Raw genomic sequence first — 23,044 nt, forward strand, 5'->3', positions numbered from 1 at the left:
ATGATGAGGACCCAAGGCCCCCGCTTGCACAAGAACCTGAGTCCAGTGATGAGGACAGTGGAGGAGGAAGGTGGTAACATGCGTCAACAGCTCATCACCCACTACTTCACTTGAAGGGGGTGACAAAGTACAACATGTACATTGTCTGGTGAGATTGCTGTTGTCGTGAAGGGCTATGTACGAATGGTATAGACAGCCAGATGTAAAGACACTTGTGTGTGGATATGTGACAGTGACATGTTATCTGTGAACGTATACAGCACATGTTTGTTGACACTTGTTGCCCATTATGTTGTCTGCATGTTGGCTTATGTAGATGGTTGGTGTAGTGTAATGTCGGTGATGCCACACTCACACCAGTGAATGTTGTTCTGTTGTGTTTCCCTAGATGCCTCAAAATCATCCATGCCTACATACAGTACATACTTCTGATACATTATGGACATTTTGAAGACTGTACATCTCGCACTAAAGTCAAAGCTGACACAATAAAAGTGTGTAAGGTATTTTTTTACAAAGTTGACATGTGAGGGGGCGGGCAGATTTACATAGAGGTGGTGATGAAGCAGTGAGTTGACAGTCATGGTAAATGAGATGAAAAAGTAGACACCACATTGATGTGGTGACCCAGTCCAACAGACAGGTGCCATTCACAAGGCAGTGTGGGGAAGGACAGTCCAAACAGTCAATGCAGTGGGGAAGAGGATTGCCATCAGGGCTGGCTCCGTGATTGGCGTTTGATTGGTTCTTTGCCTCCAGAGACTCCCAGGCTCTTCTTCGGACGGCCCCTTGGTCGCTTGACTGGAGGGGCCCTGCTGTGGTGCAGCGGCGTCTGAGGACTCATCCCTCTCTGTGGCCGCATGGGAGGATGGTGAACTGTCATCCTGCGGCACAACAGAGGGGGGTGGAGGTGTTGGTTGGGACGCAGGCCTGTCCCTCAGTAATGCCACTTGCTGGCCCATGAGGTCCACCATTTGTCCAATGCGGGTGTCGATAGACCTTATCAGCAGGATGAGCTTGCGTAATAGTTCGTCTGACCAGCCACTTTGTCCCTGGACCTGTTCGTATGCCCCAATGACTCTGGTGAAGTGTTCCAGGGATGGGGTCCCAGCCTCCTGATGTCTGGGGGTGTGCCCTGCTGCCACGGACCTGTTGCCTCGCCACTGTGGGTCCCCCCACACTCTCCCTGCCGTCCACAGTTGTTGGTGTGGGGTGGTCATCCCCTGGGACAGGGAGGGTGTTGCAGGTGGCACTGGTGGTGGTAGTGGTAGTGGTGGTGGTGGCGGTGGACGCACAGGCAGTAACAGCAGGGGTCTGCTGTGCAGTTGGCGTTGCAGCAGACGTGGTGGTGGGGAGGATAGGGTCCTGGGACCTGTTGCTCCCTGGCACACCAGATGGGCCGGCCTCGAGCTCATCGCCCTGAAAATCCTGGGAGTCTACATCCGAGAGTCCATGTACCGGTGGTGGAGACTGGCTCTGCTGGTCATTGGTGTTGTCCTCAGCAGTGAGTGCTTGGTCACCTGTGGATTAGATGGGGAATGGTCAGTGTTGTGCACTCTGCAAGAATTCTGTTAGCTGTGCGTCATCCAGTGTCTGTCCACTACACAATTGATTGATCTTCACATCATTTTCAATGTGCACTACTGTGCCTCCTAACATGATGCAGAGGTACATACATTACTTGTACATGTTGTGAGGTATCAATGCATACCATGCAAATCGTGCTGTGATCATGTTCACAGGGACCTGCTGGCATGTAGGGACCAGCACAACATCTTTTCATTGTTCTCTCCTTGTTGATTTGTCTGACCTGGCAGACGTCACATCTGGCCATGGACTGGCAATTGTATTGTACTTGATGACTTTGTGCTGTCATGTACATATTTAGATTTATAAGCGCCCACATGCTTTCTAAAAATGTATATGATCCTTGCTGATTGAGCCACATGGCAATGCACTCATCAGTGTGTGCTGCGCATGGTTGTGCCCAGTCTTCCCTGTGCATGTGCATTGGTGTGTGACTCTTTGGTAGCTGTGACAGTTCCCTTTGTTTACCTGTGTGCACACTGTGCGTGTCAAGCGGGGTCGGTGTACATATTTGTACAATGAGAGGGCGGGTGTTGCCAAATGGCACCATTTCATTAATGACAAATGTGTGGGTGCACGTACAGGCTGCCTACCTGTTAGGTGAAGGTGAACAATGCAATGGCTTCCTACTGCTTCTGGGTGATGTGGGGGGAGTGCTCCATCATGGTAGGCTGTGGGACAGGGGGCATGGTGAGAGTAGTGGTACAGGCCTCCCACCCCCAAACAGCCAGAACTGGGAAGATGGCTACCTATCTGTTAGGTCGTTTGGTGTACTGCAATGGCTTCTAACTGCTTCTAGGTGGGGGTGGGGCTCCATCGTGCACAGGTATGGGACAGGGGGCACGGTGGGAATAGTGGTGCAGGCCTACCACCCCCAAACAGCCCTCCCAGGGAAGGTGGCTACCTACATCTTAGGTGAGGGTGAACCATACAATTGCTGCAAACTGCTTCTGGGTTGTTGTGGAGTGCTCCATCCTGCTCAGGTGTGGGAGGGGGTGCATGGTGGCAATAGTAGTGCAGGCCTCCCACCCACAAACACCCTCACTGTGAAGATGGCTACCTGCCCGTGAGTCTGTTTGTGGTGATACAATGGCTTCCAAATGCTCATGGGTGGGGGAGTGCTCCATCCAGCTCAGGTGTGGGACAGGGTGCATGGTGGGAGTAGTAGTGCAGGCCTCCCACCCACAACACCCTCACTGTGAAGATGGCTACCTACCTGTGAGTTTGTTTGGTGTACTGCAATGGCTCCCAAGTGCTTATGGGTGGGGGAGTGCTGCATCCTGCTCAGGCGTGGGACCGGGGGTGGTGGGAGTAGTGGTGCAGACCTCCCTCCCCAAACAGGTCTCCCAGGGAAGATGCCTGCCTACCTGTGAGTCTGTTTGTGGTGATACAATGGCTTCCAACTGCTCCTAGATGGGGGAGTGCTCCATCCTGATGGGGTGTGGGACAGGGGGCATGGTGGGAGTAGTGCTACAGGCCTCCCTCCACCAAACAGGCCTCCCAGGCAAGATGGCTACCTACCTGTTAGGTGAAGGTGAACAATACAATGGCTTCCTATTGCTTCTGGGTGGTGTGGGGGGAGTGCTCCATCATGGTGACCGCCTGGACATCGTCCTGAACGGCCGCTCCCCTCGCTTCCTGCTCCCAGCCCAGTGCAGCGCCCACAGCACACAGCTGAATCTCGTTTTGCCTGTGACTCGCCTGCAGAGTCTGGTATCGTTGCTCTGACCTGATCAATTCGATCTGTGCATTATTTTGAGGCAGCGCTTTTTTAACTTGTATGTGCATTTAGTTTTGGCAGCGCTTTTTAACCTGTAAGTGCATTCATTTTAGATAGCTTGTTTTTAAATTGTAAGCGCTCTCACCGGGATTCTCTGTGTGAGCACGCTGGTACTTCTGTGCATTCGACATTACCAGGCTTAGCATTGCGCCCTCCCGGTTTCACTTCTAGCCACCCCACCATCTTGTTGTTGTGCTTTTCCCCTGGCCCGCCTCCACGTCCCCGCCTCCCAGCTGACCCTCCCACCCACGGATAGGGGCTCACCTCCTCCCAGGACTGATTGTGACCGCCTGGACATCGTCCTGAACGGCCGCTCCCCTCGCTTCCTGCTCCCAGCCCAGTGCAGCGCCCACAGCACACAGCTGAATCTCGTTTTGCCTGTGACTCGCCTGCAGAGTCTGGTATCGTTGCTCTGACCTGATCAATTCGATCTGTGCATTATTTTGAGGCAGCGCTTTTTTAACTTGTATGTGCATTTAGTTTTGGCAGCGCTTTTTAACCTGTAAGTGCATTCATTTTAGATAGCTTGTTTTTAAATTGTAAGCGCTCTCACCGGGATTCTCTGTGTGAGCACGCTGGTACTTCTGTGCATTCGACATTACCAGGCTTAGCATTGCGCCCTCCCGGTTTCACTTCTAGCCACCCCACCATCTTGTTGTTGTGCTTTTCCCCTGGCCCGCCTCCACGTCCCCGCCTCCCAGCTGACCCTCCCACGCTCCGCCCCCTCCACCACCTATGTTAGTCAGATGGTTCCACGCGCAGCGTCCACGCGCTACGGCCGCGCCGAAGGTGCGCCAAAGGTAAGCCCGTCTACGCCCGTCCGCGCCGAGCCCGCGCCCAGCGCCAGACCCCCTGGCCCTCGCATTGCCCAGCCCTCCCGCATTGCTTACGATGCCACCACCCTCCTAGCCCTTAACCCCGGCCGATCCCCCAACTGCGTCCAAACCGCTCCTGGACACACCCACGGACCTTTCTCATGCCACTCCTGCAAATTCATCGGCACCGTCACCAACTCCGATACGATCACACCTCAGATTCCCGACCCCAACCACCTACAATGCATCTTGCTCAACACCCGATCGGTCCACAGGCACGCCATTGACCTATGGAATCTACTAGACACCATCTCTCCGGACGTCGCCTTCCTAACAGAAACATGGATGAACGCCTCTTCTGCCCCAGACATCACCATTGCCATCCCAGAAGATTATAAGATCATACGCAAGGACCGCACCGGCCACACAGGAGGAGGAATCGCTATCGTCCATAAGAAATCCATCCACATCTCAACCAGCTCAGACGCCAATCTCGCCAACTCTGAACACCTTCACTTCCAGATCCACATCGACCCCAAGACCACACTCAGAGGCACCCTCCTCTACAGACCTCCAGGACCCCGCGCTCAATTTAGTGAGGACATCACGGACTTCATCACTCCACACGCGCTCCCCTCCAAAGATTACATCCTTCTGGGAGACCTCAACTTTCACCTTGAAAAGAACAACGACCGCAACTCCACCACCCTTTTGGACAACCTCGCAAACCTCGGACTTAAACAACTGGTCACTTCCCCCACCCACATCGCAGGTCACACTCTCGACCCTATCTTCACCTCCAGCAATCATGTCTCCTTCAGCCACACTACGGCTCTCCTTTGGACTGACCACAGCTGCGTTCACTTTACCTACAACAAGCCCAAACCCAACAACCACCCCCAACCAACTCTGCAAAGAAACTGGAACAAAATCACCATCGACCAGATCTCCTCATCGCTTCTTCTAAACCCCCCAGCCCACTCCTCAAACCCCGACCAAGCCGCCACCAACCTCACCCTATGGTTATCCAACAACGCCGACATCCTAGCACCACTGAAAAAACGACAAAGCAAACTTGGCAGCAAGAAGGCCTCATGGTTCAACGATGATCTTAAGAAATCCAAGAAACTCTGCCGCTCCCTTGAGAAGGCCTGGAAAAAAGACCCAACCACCAGCACCAAGGACGCCTTCAAAATCGCCACCCGCATACACCACCAACTGATCCGAAAGGCCAAGAAAACCGCCTTCAAGGACCGACTAGATAACAACGCCCACAACAGCAAGGAACTTTTCAACATCGTCAAGGAATTTACCAATCCCTCGGCCAACTCCAACGACATCACCCCCTCTCAAGCCCTCTGCGACTCCCTAGCTTCATTCTTCCACAACAAAATTGCAGACATCCACAACAGCTTCGACAACCAACCCGGAGTCCAACCCACCCAACCATCTGCTGAACCTTCACCCCCCTTGAACATCCTCAACGACTGGAACCCAATCTCCACTGAGGACACCATCCGCCTGATGAACTCGATCCACTCAGGATCCCCCACAGACCCATGCCCTCACCACATCTTCAACAAAGCAGACTCCATCATAGCACCGCACCTCCGAGACGTCATCAACTGCTCCTTCAACTCCGCCACCTTCCCGGAAAGCTGGAAACACGCTGAACTCAGCGCCCTTCTGAAAAAACCCACAGCGGACCCCACCGAACTCAAAAATTACCGCCCCATCTCGCTCCTTCCATTCCCGGCCAAAGTCATAGAGAAAGCTGTCAACAACCAGCTCGCCGCCTTCCTCGAAGCCAACAAATCCCTCGACTCCTCACAGTCCGGCTTCCGAGCAAAACACAGCACTGAGACCGCCCTCATCGCAGCAACAGACGACATTCGAACTCTACTGGACAATGGAGAAACAGTCGCACTCATCCTCCTCGACCTCTCCGCAGCCTTCGACACAGTCTGCCATAGCACCCTTCTACAGCGCCTCAGAAACATCGGAATCCAAGGAAAAGCACTAGAATGGATCACCTCGTTCCTCACCGGTAGAACCCAGAGAGTCCGCCTTCCACCATTCAAGTCAGAGGCCACTGAAGTCATCTGCGGCGTACCACAAGGATCTTCACTCAGCCCCACCCTTTTCAACGTATACATGAGCCCCCTCGCGGCCATCGCCCGCCAACACAACCTCAACATCATCTCCTACGCGGATGACACTCAACTGATCCTATCACTCACCAATGAGCCTAGCACCGCCAAAACTAACCTACACGAAGGAATGAAAGAAGTAGCCGAATGGATGAAACACAGTCGTCTGAAACTGAACTCAGATAAAACAGAAGTCCTCATCTTAGGTACCTCCCCCTCCGCCTGGGACGACTCTTGGTGGCCAGAGGCCCTTGGAAAAGCACCCATCCCGACGGACCACGCACGGAACCTGGGCGTCATCCTAGATTCCTCACTCTCGATGAACAGACAAGTCAACGCCGTTTCTTCATCTTGCTTCAACATTCTTCGCATGCTCAAAAAAACATTTCGCTGGATCCCTACCGAAACTAGAAAAACAGTCACCCACGCTCTGGTCACGAGCCGACTGGACTACGGAAACACCCTCTACGCCGGCACCACCGCAAAACTCCAGAAAAAACTACAACGCATCCAGAACGCCTCAGCCAGGCTCATATTAGACATCCCGCGTAAAGAACACATCTCTGATCACCTGAAAAACCTCCACTGGCTCCCCGTCAATAAGAGGATCACTTTCCGACTCCTAACCCACGCACACAAAGCACTCTACGAAATCGGACCCGAATGCCTCAACACACGACTATCCTTCTACACCCCCTCCCGCCAGCTACGATCCTCCAACCAAGCCCTTGCCACTGTACCTCGCATCAACAAAACCACCATGGGAGGTAGATCCTTCTCCTACCTAGCAGCTAAAACTTGGAACTCACTTCCCACTCACCTTCGCCTTACTCAGAACCACCTAGCATTCAGAAAGCAACTCAAAACGTGGATATTCGACAAGTAACTCCCCACCCTTCTACAAGCGCCTTGAGACCCTCTGGGTATGTAGCGCGCTATATAAATCGTTTGACTTGACTTGACTCTATGTGACAAACATTTTTGTTGCCCTTCCAACTGCTAATCCATCATAGTGAATTTCAGAGCAGTGCCAATAGATTGTAACCGTAAAGTGTGCCATGCAAAAATGTAAAAAAAAAACAAGAAGTGTGCTCAAATCAAATCAATCTGCTGTTCCCTTTTATCAATTAAGGAACTTCAAACGAGATACAATTGACTATAAACTCAATGAAACATACACTTGGGCAGAAGTTTATGCCCAGAGAAGATTCACTAGAAGAACCGATACATCACCTGAAGAGAGCATTGTTTCGGACAAAGACACTGATACATCACAAGTTCTTGTAAGAGCTGTAACATCTAGCTCACCAGTTTCTCAAGAGTCTCCTATAGATACAGAGCACACAGATCACATTCCATTGGTTTCTTTTTTGTCTCAGTCTCCAGACATGGGCAACCACCTGATTACAATACAAACAAATCAACAGTTGTTACAAAAAAAAACAGAAGAGGAAACAAAAAAAGTGAAAACAAAGAAGTGACTCAGAAGTCAGAACAAAATGTAGTGATCAACATTTCCTCCAATCTACTGACCCCTTTACAAATTGCAGTACTCAATAAAGGCACTTCATTTGTTCTGACCCACAGAAGCACTACTTTGGAAACAGATGTAGCTGTTTCTAAGTTTTGGAGAATTCTCAGAAATTATTTTGAAAATATCATTACAGCTCTGGAAGGAACACAAGATAAGTCTACAACAACACAATTTACACCTTAGAGCACTTGAACAGATCGTTTGTCTCATAAGACTTTGGATTTGGTTTGTAAAAATTTAAGTAGTTTGAACTACAAAACCAAAGATAAAGCCTGGCATAATCTAAGTAGAGCTGAAAGCAGTACATTGCAAACTTTAGTTCAGAATCCTCATATTGTTGGTCAACAAGCAGATAAAGGAGGCTCCTTGGTGGTAATGGACGCAACCTTTTACCAAGACAAAGTAAATGAGCATGTGAGAGACCCCGCCACGTATCTACAACTAGATGCAGATCCCACATTGGAAATTTCAGCTATGCTACAAAAAATATTGACTAAGGTGTAAGATATGGATTGGAGAAATGAGAAAACCAAAGCATATTTGGTGACACCATTTCCTAGAAGACCTAAACTTTATTTGCTCCCGAAGATCCATAAGAGTATAACGAATCCACCATTTTGTCCTATTGTATCTGGATGTGGTTCAATTTTTGACCCCAAAGGCAAATTTATCATTTCACATATGCAACCCTTTGTGCAATCATGGCACACATACATCCAAGATACAACTGATTTCTTAAAACGCTTAAGAGTTTTATCTCACCAAAAGGATGAAGCATGGTTACGGTGCACCATCGATGTTGTGTCTTTATACACATCAATTGCACACTCAGAAGGTTTGGAAGCTATTGAATGGGCACTTTTGTAACATCCTACGACAGGCACAAATAAAGTTTTTCTCCTTGAATTACTTCATTTCTGCTTACACCACAGTTATTTTGTTTGAAACAGCAGGTTTTATCTCCAGTTAAACGGTACTTCCATTGGCTTTGTAGGGGCACCTTCATACGCCAATACTTATTTGGCAAAATACGAACAAGAACATATTTTCGATGATCCAGAATGGTCTAGCAACTTGGCATTTTCATGCCGGTACATCAATGACATTTTTCTAGTATGGAAGAACACTGAAACAAGGTTTATAAAAAACATTGCAAAACTAAACTCTAAGAAACCCAGATACAATTTACCCATATCATCAGCAAAACGGGCCTATCATTCCTGGACACATGAATTGAATTAACAGAACTTGGATTTCAAACTTCTGTTTTCAAGAAGCCTACAGACAGAAATAACACCCTTCTTGTCCACAGCTTTCATCCACTAAGTTTAGTGCATAATCTACCGTACTCTCAATTCCTAAGAATCAGACGAATCACTTCTGATGAAAGTACGTGTAAAGCAACATTGATCGATCAAAAAAAGAGATACATAGACAGAGGATATCCTACGCAGTAGTTAAATGCTCATGAACATAGGGTACTTTCTACTACACGCGAGCAATTATTGACAAGAAAAAACAAAGTGGCCACTAATAGGATGTTATGCATCTCCACATACTCAACGCAACCATCAAAGATTAAACGCATTATTCTCAATCGGTGGAATGTTACAACAAGAACCTGATTTTCATGGTTTGGTTAACCTGAAACCTTTATTTGCATACAGAAGATCCCACAATCTCAAGGAGATTTTAACAAAAAAATCACTAGCTGTAAACTGGAAACATGAAGGACCGAAAATATGTCTGAATTGCATTCATTGCAATAATGTGACTCTTGGTAACGTCCTTACACAACTGCGAACTGGAAAATAAAGCTATTACATTCAGCGGACTGTAACTACAGTAATCTGATATATGCCATCAAATGCCCATGCGGCCTATTGTATATAGGAAAAACAGAGAGAAAAATGAAATTCAGACTCACAAAAAACAAGAGTAAAATCAGAAATAAGTATGTTAATTCAAACCTTGCAGCACATTGGATTGAACACAGACACACAATTGCTCAAATGAAATTTCCAACTTTTGAGGTTGTGCCGAAAATAACAGGTATGAATAATACAAAAAAGTTGCTGCAACGTGAAGTTTATTGGATCAAACGATTGGATACTTTAATTCCGAAAGGTCTCAATGACAAAATAGAGATGGCATGTTTTTTATAGGCTCAGCATTCAAGCTTTCACATTCATAAGGGTTCCTATCAGCAAGAGGGTCTTAACTTTAAAATAGTTAGTAAACACTGGTAACTAGCCCAGTCAATCATTCAATAATAGATATAGTTGTGATTATGCGACTTTCACTTAGCATCACTATTTATGGTATTTCAAAAAATTGTTGTTGCTGCTTCATATGTAGGTAATGTTTGCTTATTCAGGTTTTTTCGATTGATGTGAAGTGAATATTCAGTTATTATTTTATGTTTTTTAGTCCCGACTAACGAAATACATTTTTTATCACCTTTACACTTTTGGGAACCACATGTGTTTCGTTAGCGATTTTTTGCCCGTCCATCCTTTTCGTTCGGTGTGTAAACGTTTGTGCCTAGATTGGTTGCTTCTGTTGTTCATTGAGTTAAGCTTACATATGTGAATATACCCCTCAATATGGCGCAACTAGTTGTTGGCATCAAGAGCACGGTTGATTACGCAACATCACCAAAGATGTCTCTCCGGCTATTGTTAGTTAATATATGATGTTAAAACGCAAACAATTACAACGCATGTGTTTACAATGCGGTTTTTACATCGCAATTACCGTTACATCGCATGATTTAGCAACGCATGCCATTACAACACATTTTTTAAAACTACCATTACAACGCATTCCATTACAACACATATCATTATAATGTATACCATTACAACCATAATAATTTTAGGACAACAGTAGCGTAAGTGTTGGATAGTCTAGGGGTAAAAACTAACTACTATTCCCACTCCAGTGAGTGCAACAGTAGGAAAGTGTTGGATAGTGTAGGGGTAAAAATTACTATTCCCATCTACCCCAAAACCCATACCTACCCTAAAAGTAAAAAATCTCTATTATTTACCTTATAATGCATTGTAATGGCATGCATTGTAATGGTATGCGTTGTAATGGCATGTGGTGTAGAAACATGCGTTGCAATGCATGCGTTTTAATCGCATGCGATGTATAGGCAGTTGCGTTGTAACAGCTGCCTTTCAAAAGCAGTGCGATGCAATGACTGCATTGTAATGGATGTTTCCCGTTTTTAGTTTATGTCCGTGTTGTTGAATTAAGGGGTTCCTTTTAAGATCGCCTTGAGGATCCAGATTCTGTATAAATACAGGTACGCAGGTATTCAGATTTGAGTTAAGCTTTAGTACTCTGAGTATTTCATCATATTAACTTACATACATGAATATTCCTCTCAATATGGCATGATTAGTTGTTGGTATCAAGAATACAGTTGTTTACGGAACGTCACCTAGGACGTATTTCCGGCTATTTTTAGTCCACGTTTGTTAATTTGTGGGTCTCCTTTTCAAGTCGTCTTGAGGATTCGGATTCTGTGTAAATATGGGTACGCGGGTACTTAGATTTCTGGGTTCTAGTAGGGAATTGGTTACGGAGACTTTCCATTTGTTAGATGGATAGGTTATGTTTTGGCAGATTTGCTTTGTTGAATCGAAGGAACTTCTGAATATCGTGCATCTTGGGTTGCTATAAGGTATGGACATTTTTATATGTTCTAGGCTAAATATCAAACAATGTGTCTGTACTATTTTGACATAATTGTTTGACAAAATGTGCGGATATTTTTCTGCTTCAGGTATACTCTCTGCTCCTGGGTGCTTACGTTGTGTACTAAGGTATCATCGGTTTACATCGCGAGGAGTTTGTTGTTAGTCGCATTTTGTTATTATGTTGCATGTTGAATTGATGAAAGGGAACAGCACATTGATTTGTTTTGAGCACTTTACTTAGGTTTTTTGTAATTTTTGCATAACACACTTTACGGTTACAATCTCTAATGGCACTGCGATAAAATTCACTATGATGTATTAGCAGTTGGAAGGGCAACAATAATGTTTATGTTGCACATACAGAGCAACATCTATCATGACATGTCTTACAGTTAACCTTATCACGGTTAAATTCTGGTTATATCAATCTACTCGGTTGTTTTAGTAAACACTTTATTAGCACCAACTCTGTATTCTTTTTTTATATTTACCCCTGAACAAGGGTCTTATGTCCTGAAATGTATATGACACAATTATTGAAACTTGACATGAAGATTCATGGAACGCTATAATTTATATTGTGATGAAGAGATGGAATATGATATTTTTGCTGTAATGACTAGGTTTGATAATTACCTATGAAAAAATTCCTTATTTCAAAAGTTAATTGATTTTGAAATACTGAAATGTTAATGGTTGTCTGTTCATTAATCAATTGTATATATTGTGACATTGTTTATATATGCTTTTTGCAGTTGTGCACGCCTTGTCCTACCTACATTCATTAGCTTAGCCCTTAGTTTAAGAAGGCCAGTTTTGCATCATTGGGGGCATATATGCGCCCCTACAGGAAAGGTCTGTAATCTCGTTGTCCCTCTACTGATACATAACAGCCTTCTAGATTGGTCTCTGTTATATGTTAGAAGGGGGCGCCTCACCTGACCCAAACCAGAGTTCTTTGGGCAAATCCTGAATATGTGGTGTAAACGCATCGTCTCCACCAGCGCTTTTGTAGGCCTCCTCCTGTCCTGCAACATGAGTCACAAGTTAAAGAGCAATCTGTGCACCGCTCCTTCTAAGGTATTGCTAAACTGCATGTCTCTTCCGTGTGATACCCAAACCATGGACATTCGACATGATTATACTTTTTGGACCATCCTGCTAATACAACTGAGGGTGGGACACATGACTGCTTCTGCATATCTGGACACAAGCTACTTTCTGCAGAAAGGAATAAGATAGCACCCTACTTGACTCTGAAAACTGGACAATAAGAACCTACAACTCCCTTCTTAGGGCAAACCTAAAATATAATTTGAAAAGATAAGGAAGGAGCGTGAAAATTTACAAATATATGCACCCAAACATTAACAAAAATCAATCACAATAAATCATATTCCATAGAGACGTCTTCTCAGCATTTTCAATGATTTCTTTAATTCTTTTCGACAATTTTTCATAAATGATAAAGTACGTTCAACAGTCTTTCAACAGCCGACGCGTTTCGTCCCCACATGGGACGTCCTCAGGGCTGTGAAAAAATATATGCAAAAAATGTGATCAAAACAAAAGATCATAATATCAATGAACAAGTACATTGCCTCATACCTATATTTTACTTTAGTTAGACAGACAAGTAACTCTTGTCCTATCGTTCGTGCAACTTGATTACTCCGTTTTTCTAGTCACTATTCCGTCTCTAATGTACACATAAAATGATAACAAAGAAACATAAATCAATTACCCATGCATTCTATTCAACAGCAGACGTGTGTATAGTTAGAGCAAATTTACAATATCATCCTGCTCACCTTTACAAATTTTACTGTGTCAGAGTATATTCTACAGCTGTTCAACAGATAATCCATAGGTTTAGGTTTATTCAGTTTAGATTTTTTCAGAAGGCGGCCCAAAATCTGGAATTGTGTGCAATCTATGGGGATGTCCAAAAATAAGAACAAAGACACCTCCATTATTCCAACCCCATGTATAAAAAGTAAACACTTCTATAAATGGCTGCAAATGTATATTGCACATGAAAAGTGCATGTTCAGGTGAGGCAGAGGTAGAAGGAATTAATTATATCCCCCTTAAAACAGGTAACCTGTCCCTTCTCAATATTTAGCCTGCAACCATATTCGACCAATATACAAGATTTGTACAGTTAGTGCGTTAATAATATTGTTTTTACTCGCATTTAACTAGCATTGGGAGTTGCATAATATCCTTATGTACCTAAGATTGTCCTAAACATCGAAATAACCAAGTCCAGTAATGTACCTATATTCAGCTTCCTTAGTTATTATTTCTCCTCTCTCGAATTTGCCAGTTGAGCGTCCGTGCCTATTAAAATCTTGAAGTCTAGGATTCTATAAGTCCAAAAAAACATTAGGTAAAAGCCATCCTTACTTTTTATAAACAAAAAGATAGCGGTGATTCCCCTACTCCTAGTCTCACCTTTATTTGCTATCCCAAAGAAACCTTCATCTGTACGTATTGTGCTTTCATCTCAATCCTGGATTACCCAACTCTGAGTTGGGTAATCCAACTTGGGTAAAATAGTTCTTGCAATAACTCAGAGTTGGGTAATCCAGGATTAAGATGAAAGCACAATACCATGGCTTCTCAGTCAGTGCTATGGAAATAAGAACTGCTGCTTTCTCAAACAGGCCCTCTGAGACGGACCATGCCGACATCTCCCAATGCTCATCACAAGATTTCCTCCGCTGTTTGTGGCATCAATCCCGGGAGGCCAATGAGGCCATACTGCTGGGAGAGCTGGTGAGTTTAATGACGAATATGCCATGTTCTGAAGTATGGGTAGGCTGCGAACACCAGTCTGCCCATAGCGCAAACGCCATCATCAGTGCTTTATTGAAAGAAAGCAGACTCCAGTAGCGGCGTACTGTGGCAGAGGAGCAGGACGGTGACTGTGGTTTGACCCTTTACATCTTTAAGAATAAGACACTTCAGTAAGAATTACAGCCTGATGGTGACGCCGTACAAGCAAATTCGCCGAGTAACGGCAGTTCATAAAAAGCAAGACATCTCTGTCTTGCCACTACAATAACTAGCGATTTGGACCACAAGAAGATTAATCACCACGCCCCTCTCTAAAACAATTTTGATACAAAGAATAAACAGTCCTGATGAAAGACCAGTGACTTTGTGCCTGGTTCTTGAAACGCGTCGGCAGTCTTTCTTGGGTGGAATAAACGGTCAACTTCACGACACTAGGACCGGCTGGTCCAGTATTTAAGCGTTTACAAGCCATTTAGTTGCTTATATTCCCCCTTGAAATCATTTTTCTTCATGTTTTTGATTGTAATATTTGTTGGTTGTGATGTAATTATAATGTTTTGTAATGCTTGATGCAGAAACGTTTTTTATTGTGTAAATAATGTTTGTCTTTTGATGTATGTACAAAGTGTATTTAGTCTTGTAAATATTCCAATACGTAGTCCTTTATTCTGCTATGATTTATTGAAAATTTAAAAAAAGCATACAATGATAGACACAGAGTAATGCTGTCTAAGGGTGGTCACAATAAACTGGTTTCTTACCCTTCTAAAAATATTGAATGAGTAATTGTGGTGTGGGCACCGTGTGTTCTTGTAATTTAAATATACGGTCTAGCCCCCACTACGTGTCTATGGACCTATCCCCTTTTGGTTCTCAATCATCAGTGCCTGGGCATGCTCCTCCTTTGCCTGTTCTGGGGTCGGAACGCCTTGGCTTTCAGCACCTCTGGCTTTGTGAGCCTTGCGTTTCCTGCGGCACAGGGCCTGGCGATGATGGAGCTTATCTGCGCTGCTCCACCCAGTCCCAGGCATCTGCTGGCTCAGTGAAAAAGTAGCTTGTGTTTATGACCATACGTTTACGCTTTGCTGGAAAGAGAAGCCAATAGTGGAGGCTAGTCTGTCTCAGTCTCCATTACATCTCCAGAAATTAGGCTTCATGGCATAGCACGGACAGTGCGTAATCCAGAAAGTAGAACGCTAGAGTATTTTTATAATGAAATGGTGTGAACACCCGGGCTTCTTGTAGCAGGGCCTCTTTGTCTCTATAATTCATTATGCGGGCAGTTATAGGACTGGGGTGGCCCAGTTGGTAGCCATTGTGTTGGGGCATGGTCGGTGCACTTTATTAGAAAGTGAGGGGGCAGCTTTCCTGGTGTCACTCCTGCAACAGCCAGATTTCAAATAATTTTTCAGGATCAGCACCTTCTGCCCCTTCTGGGATGCCTGCAATGCGGAAATTATTTGGTGGGAACGCCCCTGTGAATCTTCCGCTCTAGCCTCCAGATCCTGGATTTTAGTGGTGAGGGAACAAACAAACCTGTCCCACCAGATCTTTCATGGTTGGGCGGAGTTCCTTAATCTAGTTTTCTGCATGTGTAACGTGATCTGCCAGTTTTCATTGATCCTCGCATAGTACTTCAAGCTCCATTGCCACTGCATTAACTCTAGTGCACAGATCCTGTCTGGTAACTTCAACTGCTTCTAGTATTTTGTCCAGTTGGAGATCTGTTTGTGCCACTGTTAACGTATTTGATGGCAGATCCTACTCAGGGTGACTCGTTGATGCTGCCACTCCGGTGTCCCAGTTGCTTGGGTCCTGCTCCTCTCCTGCACCCCATGATCAAACACAACCTGTAATCGATGATAGCCTGCTCTACAAAAGAACAGGCACCCAGATGAAACGTATCTATAGGTAACTAGGAGTTAGATCATCCTAAGGTATTCTGAAGATTCACATCCCCTTAGCCCTAAGTTAGGAAGGGTTAGATGGGAGTATAGATATGATCAGAAATATATGCTTATAATCAATTTAACAGCACAATGGTTGAAATGTTTATCTTCTTTATAATTCTTGTAATGCTGATTACTCTTTTCTGTTTCCTTCTATTAATCTTTGCAGCTGTGGGGGTTCAGCTCGACTATCGAATAAATCCAGAGACACTGGGGTTTTGGGAAGAGCGGGTTTTATTCCGGTATACAGTCTCCTTTTTATCGCAGGTATTCGGTAAAATGGAAGAGGGTTTGCCGCCTCCTCTGCCGCCTCTCGCACTCCGCTCCGCCGTCTCGTCTCCCGGTGCCTGCTGGGCATTGTAGTCCGTGCTTCCGCCGTGGTCAAGATGGTTCCGGGTGGGGATCCGCCCAACGTGCAACAAAACAAAGGAAACCAGTGTTACTCAGTTGTCCCAGCACAATCAGTGGGAGGAAGGGGATGTGAGGGAAACACGCGTGCAAATTATCTACCCCTCGGTGAGTGCCGGAAGGTGAATGAACCAAGAAACAGTCCAGAGGGGGATTTATCTAACGGTGTCCCGTAGGGGTCAAGGGGGCTTGCCCAGAGTACGTCCAGCCCAACCCAGGAGTCGTGACCGTACCTGTCCTAGCCACACTTCCTGGGAAGCGTGGCTGGGCGATGCGCCTTCTCAGTGGCCTCCTGGCGTGTCGCTGCAGTCTCGCTTCTCTGTAGGGCGGTCTCCTCCGCTCTCCGCTCCTGGTCCGTCCTGGTCCCGCCTTGTCCCGCTTGGGTCGGTGTTTCCTCCTTTCTCCGCTCCTTCCTCGGTTCTCCTCCACTCCTCTCCGTCCTGGCTCGAATTCCTCTCGTCGTCGTCTTCAATCCGCCACCACTCCTTCTCTTCCTCGATCCGCCTCCACTCCTCTCCGTCTTCACTCCTTCGCCGCTCCCCTCCGTCCTCGCACTCCAGTCTCCACTCTCCGCCTCCAGGTGTAACACACACCTGTCCAGGGGCAGGGCCGGTTTTTATGGAGCGGCCGTGGCTAGATTCCTGCTCTGCTGCCGCCCATTTAAAGGTACAGGGTCCCTCGCTGTCCATCACGGGAAGGCAGCTGACCACATCCGCGGTTTTCCATGTGTCGGTATGCTGAAACAACAAAGGGGACACATGATAAGGTAGGCCAGGGGGGCCCGTGTCACAGCAGCGCACATATTTTATACAAGAATAATAATGCTTCAATAAATTATTCAAATGCCAATTAGAGTATTTCATGTGTCTTCCTTTGGACATGCTTGGGTTACTAAAAAAAAGGGACTGATCTGTTTCTACAATTTCCTTGGGTAGTAAAAGTTGTCATGTTCTGAGGTTGCTCATGCCCTCTTGTACCTTGTAAAGATTAAAGATCCAGAGTGTGCACCATGAGCTAGCCAGGAGTAAGGCCAACATGTCCTGGTGTAATGCATGGAGTTAGTCTTGCACAAGTTTTGACGTTTATGTTGTCCAAATGCACAGTCTTACTGATAAAGTGCAAACCATACTACAGTTCTCCCACTGACCACTGTGCCCTCTGACACCAAGTGCCCTACTCTCGGTTGCCCAGACACCACCTGTCTCTCTCTCCACTCCCTGATTGCTGTTGCTTGTTAGTTGTTCCTATATTTCCAAACAAACTACTAGGCAATCATATTCCCCCTCAAGAAGAAGCCAAAAACAAACACATGGCTTTACACAAGAAGCCCAAAATCAGTCTAGACCTAAATATCATAAAAAGAAGGGTCATGAACATTAAAAACATACATGTCAACATTTGGAACCTGCTAAGAGGGAAACTTAAAAAATAATTGAGGGAACTGATTTTCCCTGTTCACTTCTACAGAACATTTTGTTGATGCAAATGTCCTACATTTTTTAAAGAATATAAACTAAACTTACCTGCAGCACTCTTTGATCCTTTCATCCATCCTGGTCTGATGTGCTCTATCAGCTGTATATCGAGACGCTCAGCACGTATGTTTGGAAATAGTCATGGAACGTGAAAAACCTTCCTGCACCTTTGTTTTACCTTTTTCATATAAATGGGTATTAAATGAATACTCAGATCTTTTTTTGCTAAATTAATTATTTTTTAATACATACCTGATTAACACACTTACCCAGTTTTATATAATTTTCTTCTTTTTTGACATTTTTAAAATTAAATTATTGAACAGGTTTTCTTTAAAAAATTCTACCATATTTACACAGAATTTAATTCTATAAATAATTGATCTTGTATTCCACACTGAAAGTGTATATTATTCGGTAATAAGGTGCATCTTGTTACATAGAGAAACACTTCCATCTACTGTTCAAATGCATGGAAAGTCTTGCTCTGTTAAGATTTACGTGCTAACTAACGGTCTATTCGAAGTAAAAAATATGTGGTATATGTTATCCGAAGTAAAACCTTCGGAGTAAAAGCTGCTCCCCGTGGAAAAATGAAAATGCAGCGTTATTTAAACAAAGTAGCAGCACACTGATGGCCGTCTTTAATAACTTTACAGACAGAAAGTGGTTCTATATATACATTTAGTTTTAAAAAACAGGTGTTAAGTTTTTTATGAAAATAAAAATAAAAAAAATAAAATGAGCAAAGAAAATATCATCTTATAGCTAATGAGCTGGAACGTGGCATGTTCCAACTAACTGCCAGCCTTCCATAAAAGGGAGGGGTGAGATGCTGAGTCCAGACCTCATACCATTCATTGCCTTCTCCTTCACTGTCATTTCCTGATACTCAATGAAAGCCCTAGAAGGCAACATGCCGTGTTGCCAGTGCTTAATATGAGTTGTTGCTGGCAGGTGGAGTTCACTTATTTTTCTTCTACAAACTTTGTTCCATAGCCTCAGTGACAAAAAACACAAAAGGGGAAAAAGGAGGAAGAGAGAGACAGAAAAACAAATGACAAAGGGAGAAAGCAGGGATGAAATAGAACTTGCAAGATTGAGATAAAGAGGCAGAGAGTGTCTAGTGGTGGGTTAAAGAGGCATGAGGTGGATTCAAGATTATGCAGCCTCGGCATTTGGCATCCTAATTTTCAATGGTTTGGGCATCGTTCTTCTGAGGTAAAGTTTGTGCCCCATCACTTATTCTTTTACAAATTAAGCACTGTCTGAAAAAAAGATTGTATTTTTCACAGCAACTGAATCTTGTCATCTTATCAGGAACAAAATGGTTAATGGAAGTTAAGCAACACACAATGTTCGACTAAATATTGTTAATGACTCAAGCATAATTATGAGCCCTTTGCGCCATTCTGCAGCACATGTAGAAAGAGTAACACACATCAATGGATTCCTTCTATGCAGGAAGGCGCCCTTTCCTGCACTTAAAAAATCCTGCTGAAAACCCTGGGACTCTTGTACTAGGGCGTAATGGTGCCCGCATTGTCGCTAGACTGCTAAAACTGTGGCCAGCTCAGGGGGAAAGGGCAGGAATGCACAGTATTGGATTAATACAGTGCATTCCTGCCCTTACCCTTTGACATAGGGCAGCGCGGCACGGTGACTTGCTCTGCTGACCTACACCAAATTCCCATAAGTGAGGATCCTATATCATTATTCATAAAGCTGATAATCTATCAGAAGTCAAGCCTGGGAACAACACTCATCTCTCTAAATTTTGCCAATAATATCACACTACATTTTCTTGTTAGGACTGATGAAAGCAATTCTAATTTGCCTGTTTATCAAAAACAAAGCAGATGCACAACTTTATCACTTGAAAAAAGGTGCAAATATTGTTTTTTATAGACTTTATTAGGAAAGCATAAAGAATGGTGCAAAATCAATGTGTTTAATTTTTACATATTGCAACATTTTGTGGTGTGACAACGTTAACGATTAGCGACAATCATGTTCTGACACATCATCAGCAGTAAGAATGATGGAATAAAATGAAAATATCAAGATCATCAGAGTAGGAAAATGCAACAAAAGCACAAAAACATGAAATCCTAAACATGATTATTCAGCGATCACATACTTTGAACCAATTACTGTTTCGTGGCTGTAGGGTCATCACTACTGTATGAATACAGCTCCATTTCCATGGATCAATCTAATTCTGCAGACGGCACCTCAACCTCATTTTAAAGGGCGATGGCATGTGTCCTAATACTAAATGTCTAGTTAGGTTTGGCGCTGATGAGTCATCGGGCCAACTAATGTGAAATTGCTTCAGCATTGCTGTGAAGAAAAGAAATTGTTCCATACGGGTGAGGTTTTCCCCCGGGCACATCCTTGGACCTTGATAAAAGAGAAAAAGAAGAATAACACTTTGTGATGTTATTGAGGCTCCTACTTGTTATAACTGGGGGTCTCTAGTTGGCAGAGGTAGGTACCTTTGACCAAATAGGGATCCTTGCTTCTAGTCAGGATAAGGGGGTACACTTCTAAAATAACCCCTGCTCACCCCCTTGGAAGCTTGGCCAGTCAGTCAGTCAAAAGTTACTTTATTCGGTTAAAGTTTAAACGATAAAAGTGCACATCACAGAGCATATCACATTTAAACATGTTACATTAATACAAAAATGCATTCCAGTTCTCACGCCTTTAACAGATTCACCATGAGCCATCATATATATAACATTCATACCAATCTGGACATTCCTCTGTATTTATATAATTATATAAAAAGTTTGGCCTAATCAAATGTCCACCATTACAGAACAGTTTTACCAGGGACACGATAACAGTTAACAAAGCCCACACTATGGTACAGTGAGTCTGATCCTATGCCTGATTGCTCCTACTGGGGATGCCAACATTTGCAAATAAGCCAGTGCTGGCCTGACTTGCTCAAAATTGCGCCCTCTTAAGAGTGGAATGATAAATTTCATGTGTAGCGAAACATAAAATTCGCAGAAAAATATCATATGTAGGGTATTCTGTTCCGAGAAGTTGTCACAAGGACAGGGACCCAACGACCCTTCTTTAAAAAACCCTTTCGGGAAAGCTAGTAGCCAGGGCACCATATTGTGCTTAAATCTAGTTAAAGCAAATAGATGATAAGGTTTATTTATATATGTTAAATATGGTTGCAGCTGTCTACCTAAACTCAATATGACAAAGCGTCTCACAGTAGGTTTAACTAATTCCCTTTCCTCCCTTATTGACATAGATCTATCCAAGAACTGCTGCTTTAATCTTCTAATGGCCAACTTACCAAGAGCTCTAGGATTTAAGAATAAGTTAGGACAACCAAGGGATTCCATTTGGGTCTTAATATAGCGGACCCAAGGTATGTCTAACCCTTTGTCCAAGGAAATGCAATCTTGGATGATCTATTGGTTCGGAATGGGGGGCGTTGTGCCCAAATTCTCAGCCAGCATAATAAAGGGGCAACCGCAATCTGATCCGAGATAAAACCGGCTCCAAGGTCCTCATGAATATTACAAATTGGAGTAGAGGCCGGGACCGACAGCAACCTACGGAAAAAAACGTTTTCAACTGCCTGGATTTCCAGTCTCAATGTAACCCCATACATCACTCCATAGGTCACCAAAGGGAGGCACTTAGCGTTATAAATCTTCATGAGGGCCGGGAGTGGTTTGGAGTCAATACTTCTAGCAAACTCTAAAATGGCCCGGAGGCTTTGGCGAGGGTGTTCTTTTTGTGTACGCGCTGCGTAAGCCACGAGCGTCTTTTATCGAAAAGAACACCTACATATGGGAAGGCGGGGACTTATGTAAGTTCCATCCCCTTACAATAAAATTTAGCCTTCCTTGCTCTACCTGTACCAATAGACATTGATTGTGACTTCTTAAGATTTGTAACTAATAAAAGTCCATAAAATCAATGAAACAGTCTAAAAGAGGTTGCAGCCCTTGCGACGTCCTTGCCACTAAAACCGCATCATCGGCATAGAGTAATGCAGGGATCAATTTTGAGCCAGCTTTTGGGATGTCTTTGCAAGAGGAAGTCAGGGCGTCCCCAAGTTTATTCATATAGAGTGTGAACAACGGGAGAGCTAAAATGCACCCCTGTCGAACCCCTCTTTTGACAACCCATGCCTCTGTTAAGCTGCCGTCCTCATTATAGCGGACAGCGGCTGTGGTGTTTTCACGAATGGCCGCCAAAAAAGAAATAAAATCTGCCTCCAGGCGATACTATGGAGGGACGCCCGGAGTTTTGACGTATTCACGGGATCGAAAGCTGTGGTTAGGTCCATAAATGCCAAATGGAGATCCCCCGCTTTGCGACCGTGTACTTCCCTATTACTAAATGAAGATTAAGACATTGCCCCAATGTGCCCTTACCCTGTCTAAATCCATGGTAGCTTGGCACAAGCAGACAGGCTTATCTCAGAGGCAGTGATTAAAGCATTTGTGAACACATACAGTAATACAATAAAATACAGTAAAAACACTACAAATGGACACCACACCAGTTTAGAAAAATAGGTAATATTTACTAGACTTAACACAAGACAAAACGACGAAAATCCACAATACTTGTAATCAAAATTATACTTTAAAATGGTAGAAATAGCTTAGTTCAATGTAGATGGTAAATGCGACACTTTACTCTCAAAGTACCTTGGATGCGTCATGCAATACAAACAAAAGGGTCGCAGGGAAGGTGATGCATCAGTTCTTTGCTTCAGGGGAGGTGATGTGTTGGCTCCTTACTGCAGGGCAGGGAAGGTGATGTGTCGGTTCTTTGCTTCGGGGGAGGT

The 23,044-nt window shown here is 44.4% G+C and overlaps 1 protein-coding gene across 2 annotated transcripts in view; it reads right to left on the minus strand.

The window, feature by feature from the left end:
• LOC144798443 (cytochrome P450 2D17-like) overlaps nucleotides 1-23,044 on the minus strand; it is a 670,897-nt gene that overhangs the window by 33,532 nt on the left and 614,321 nt on the right. The window contains exon 9 of one of the 2 annotated variants that reach the window (XM_078669317.1): nucleotides 20,106-20,613. The exons of the other annotated variant lie outside the window; for it this stretch is intronic. Within the exon in view, the coding sequence (XP_078525443.1) occupies nucleotides 20,426-20,613 (188 nt within the window). The 3' untranslated portion in view covers nucleotides 20,106-20,425. Of the gene's footprint in view, nucleotides 1-20,105; nucleotides 20,614-23,044 lie in introns of those variants that run through there. 2 annotated transcript variants of the gene reach the window in all.

The sequence above is a fragment of the Lissotriton helveticus genome, chromosome 12 (genome assembly GCF_964261635.1).
Source record: "Lissotriton helveticus chromosome 12, aLisHel1.1, whole genome shotgun sequence".
NCBI classification, from domain to species: Eukaryota; Metazoa; Chordata; class Amphibia; order Caudata; family Salamandridae; genus Lissotriton; species Lissotriton helveticus.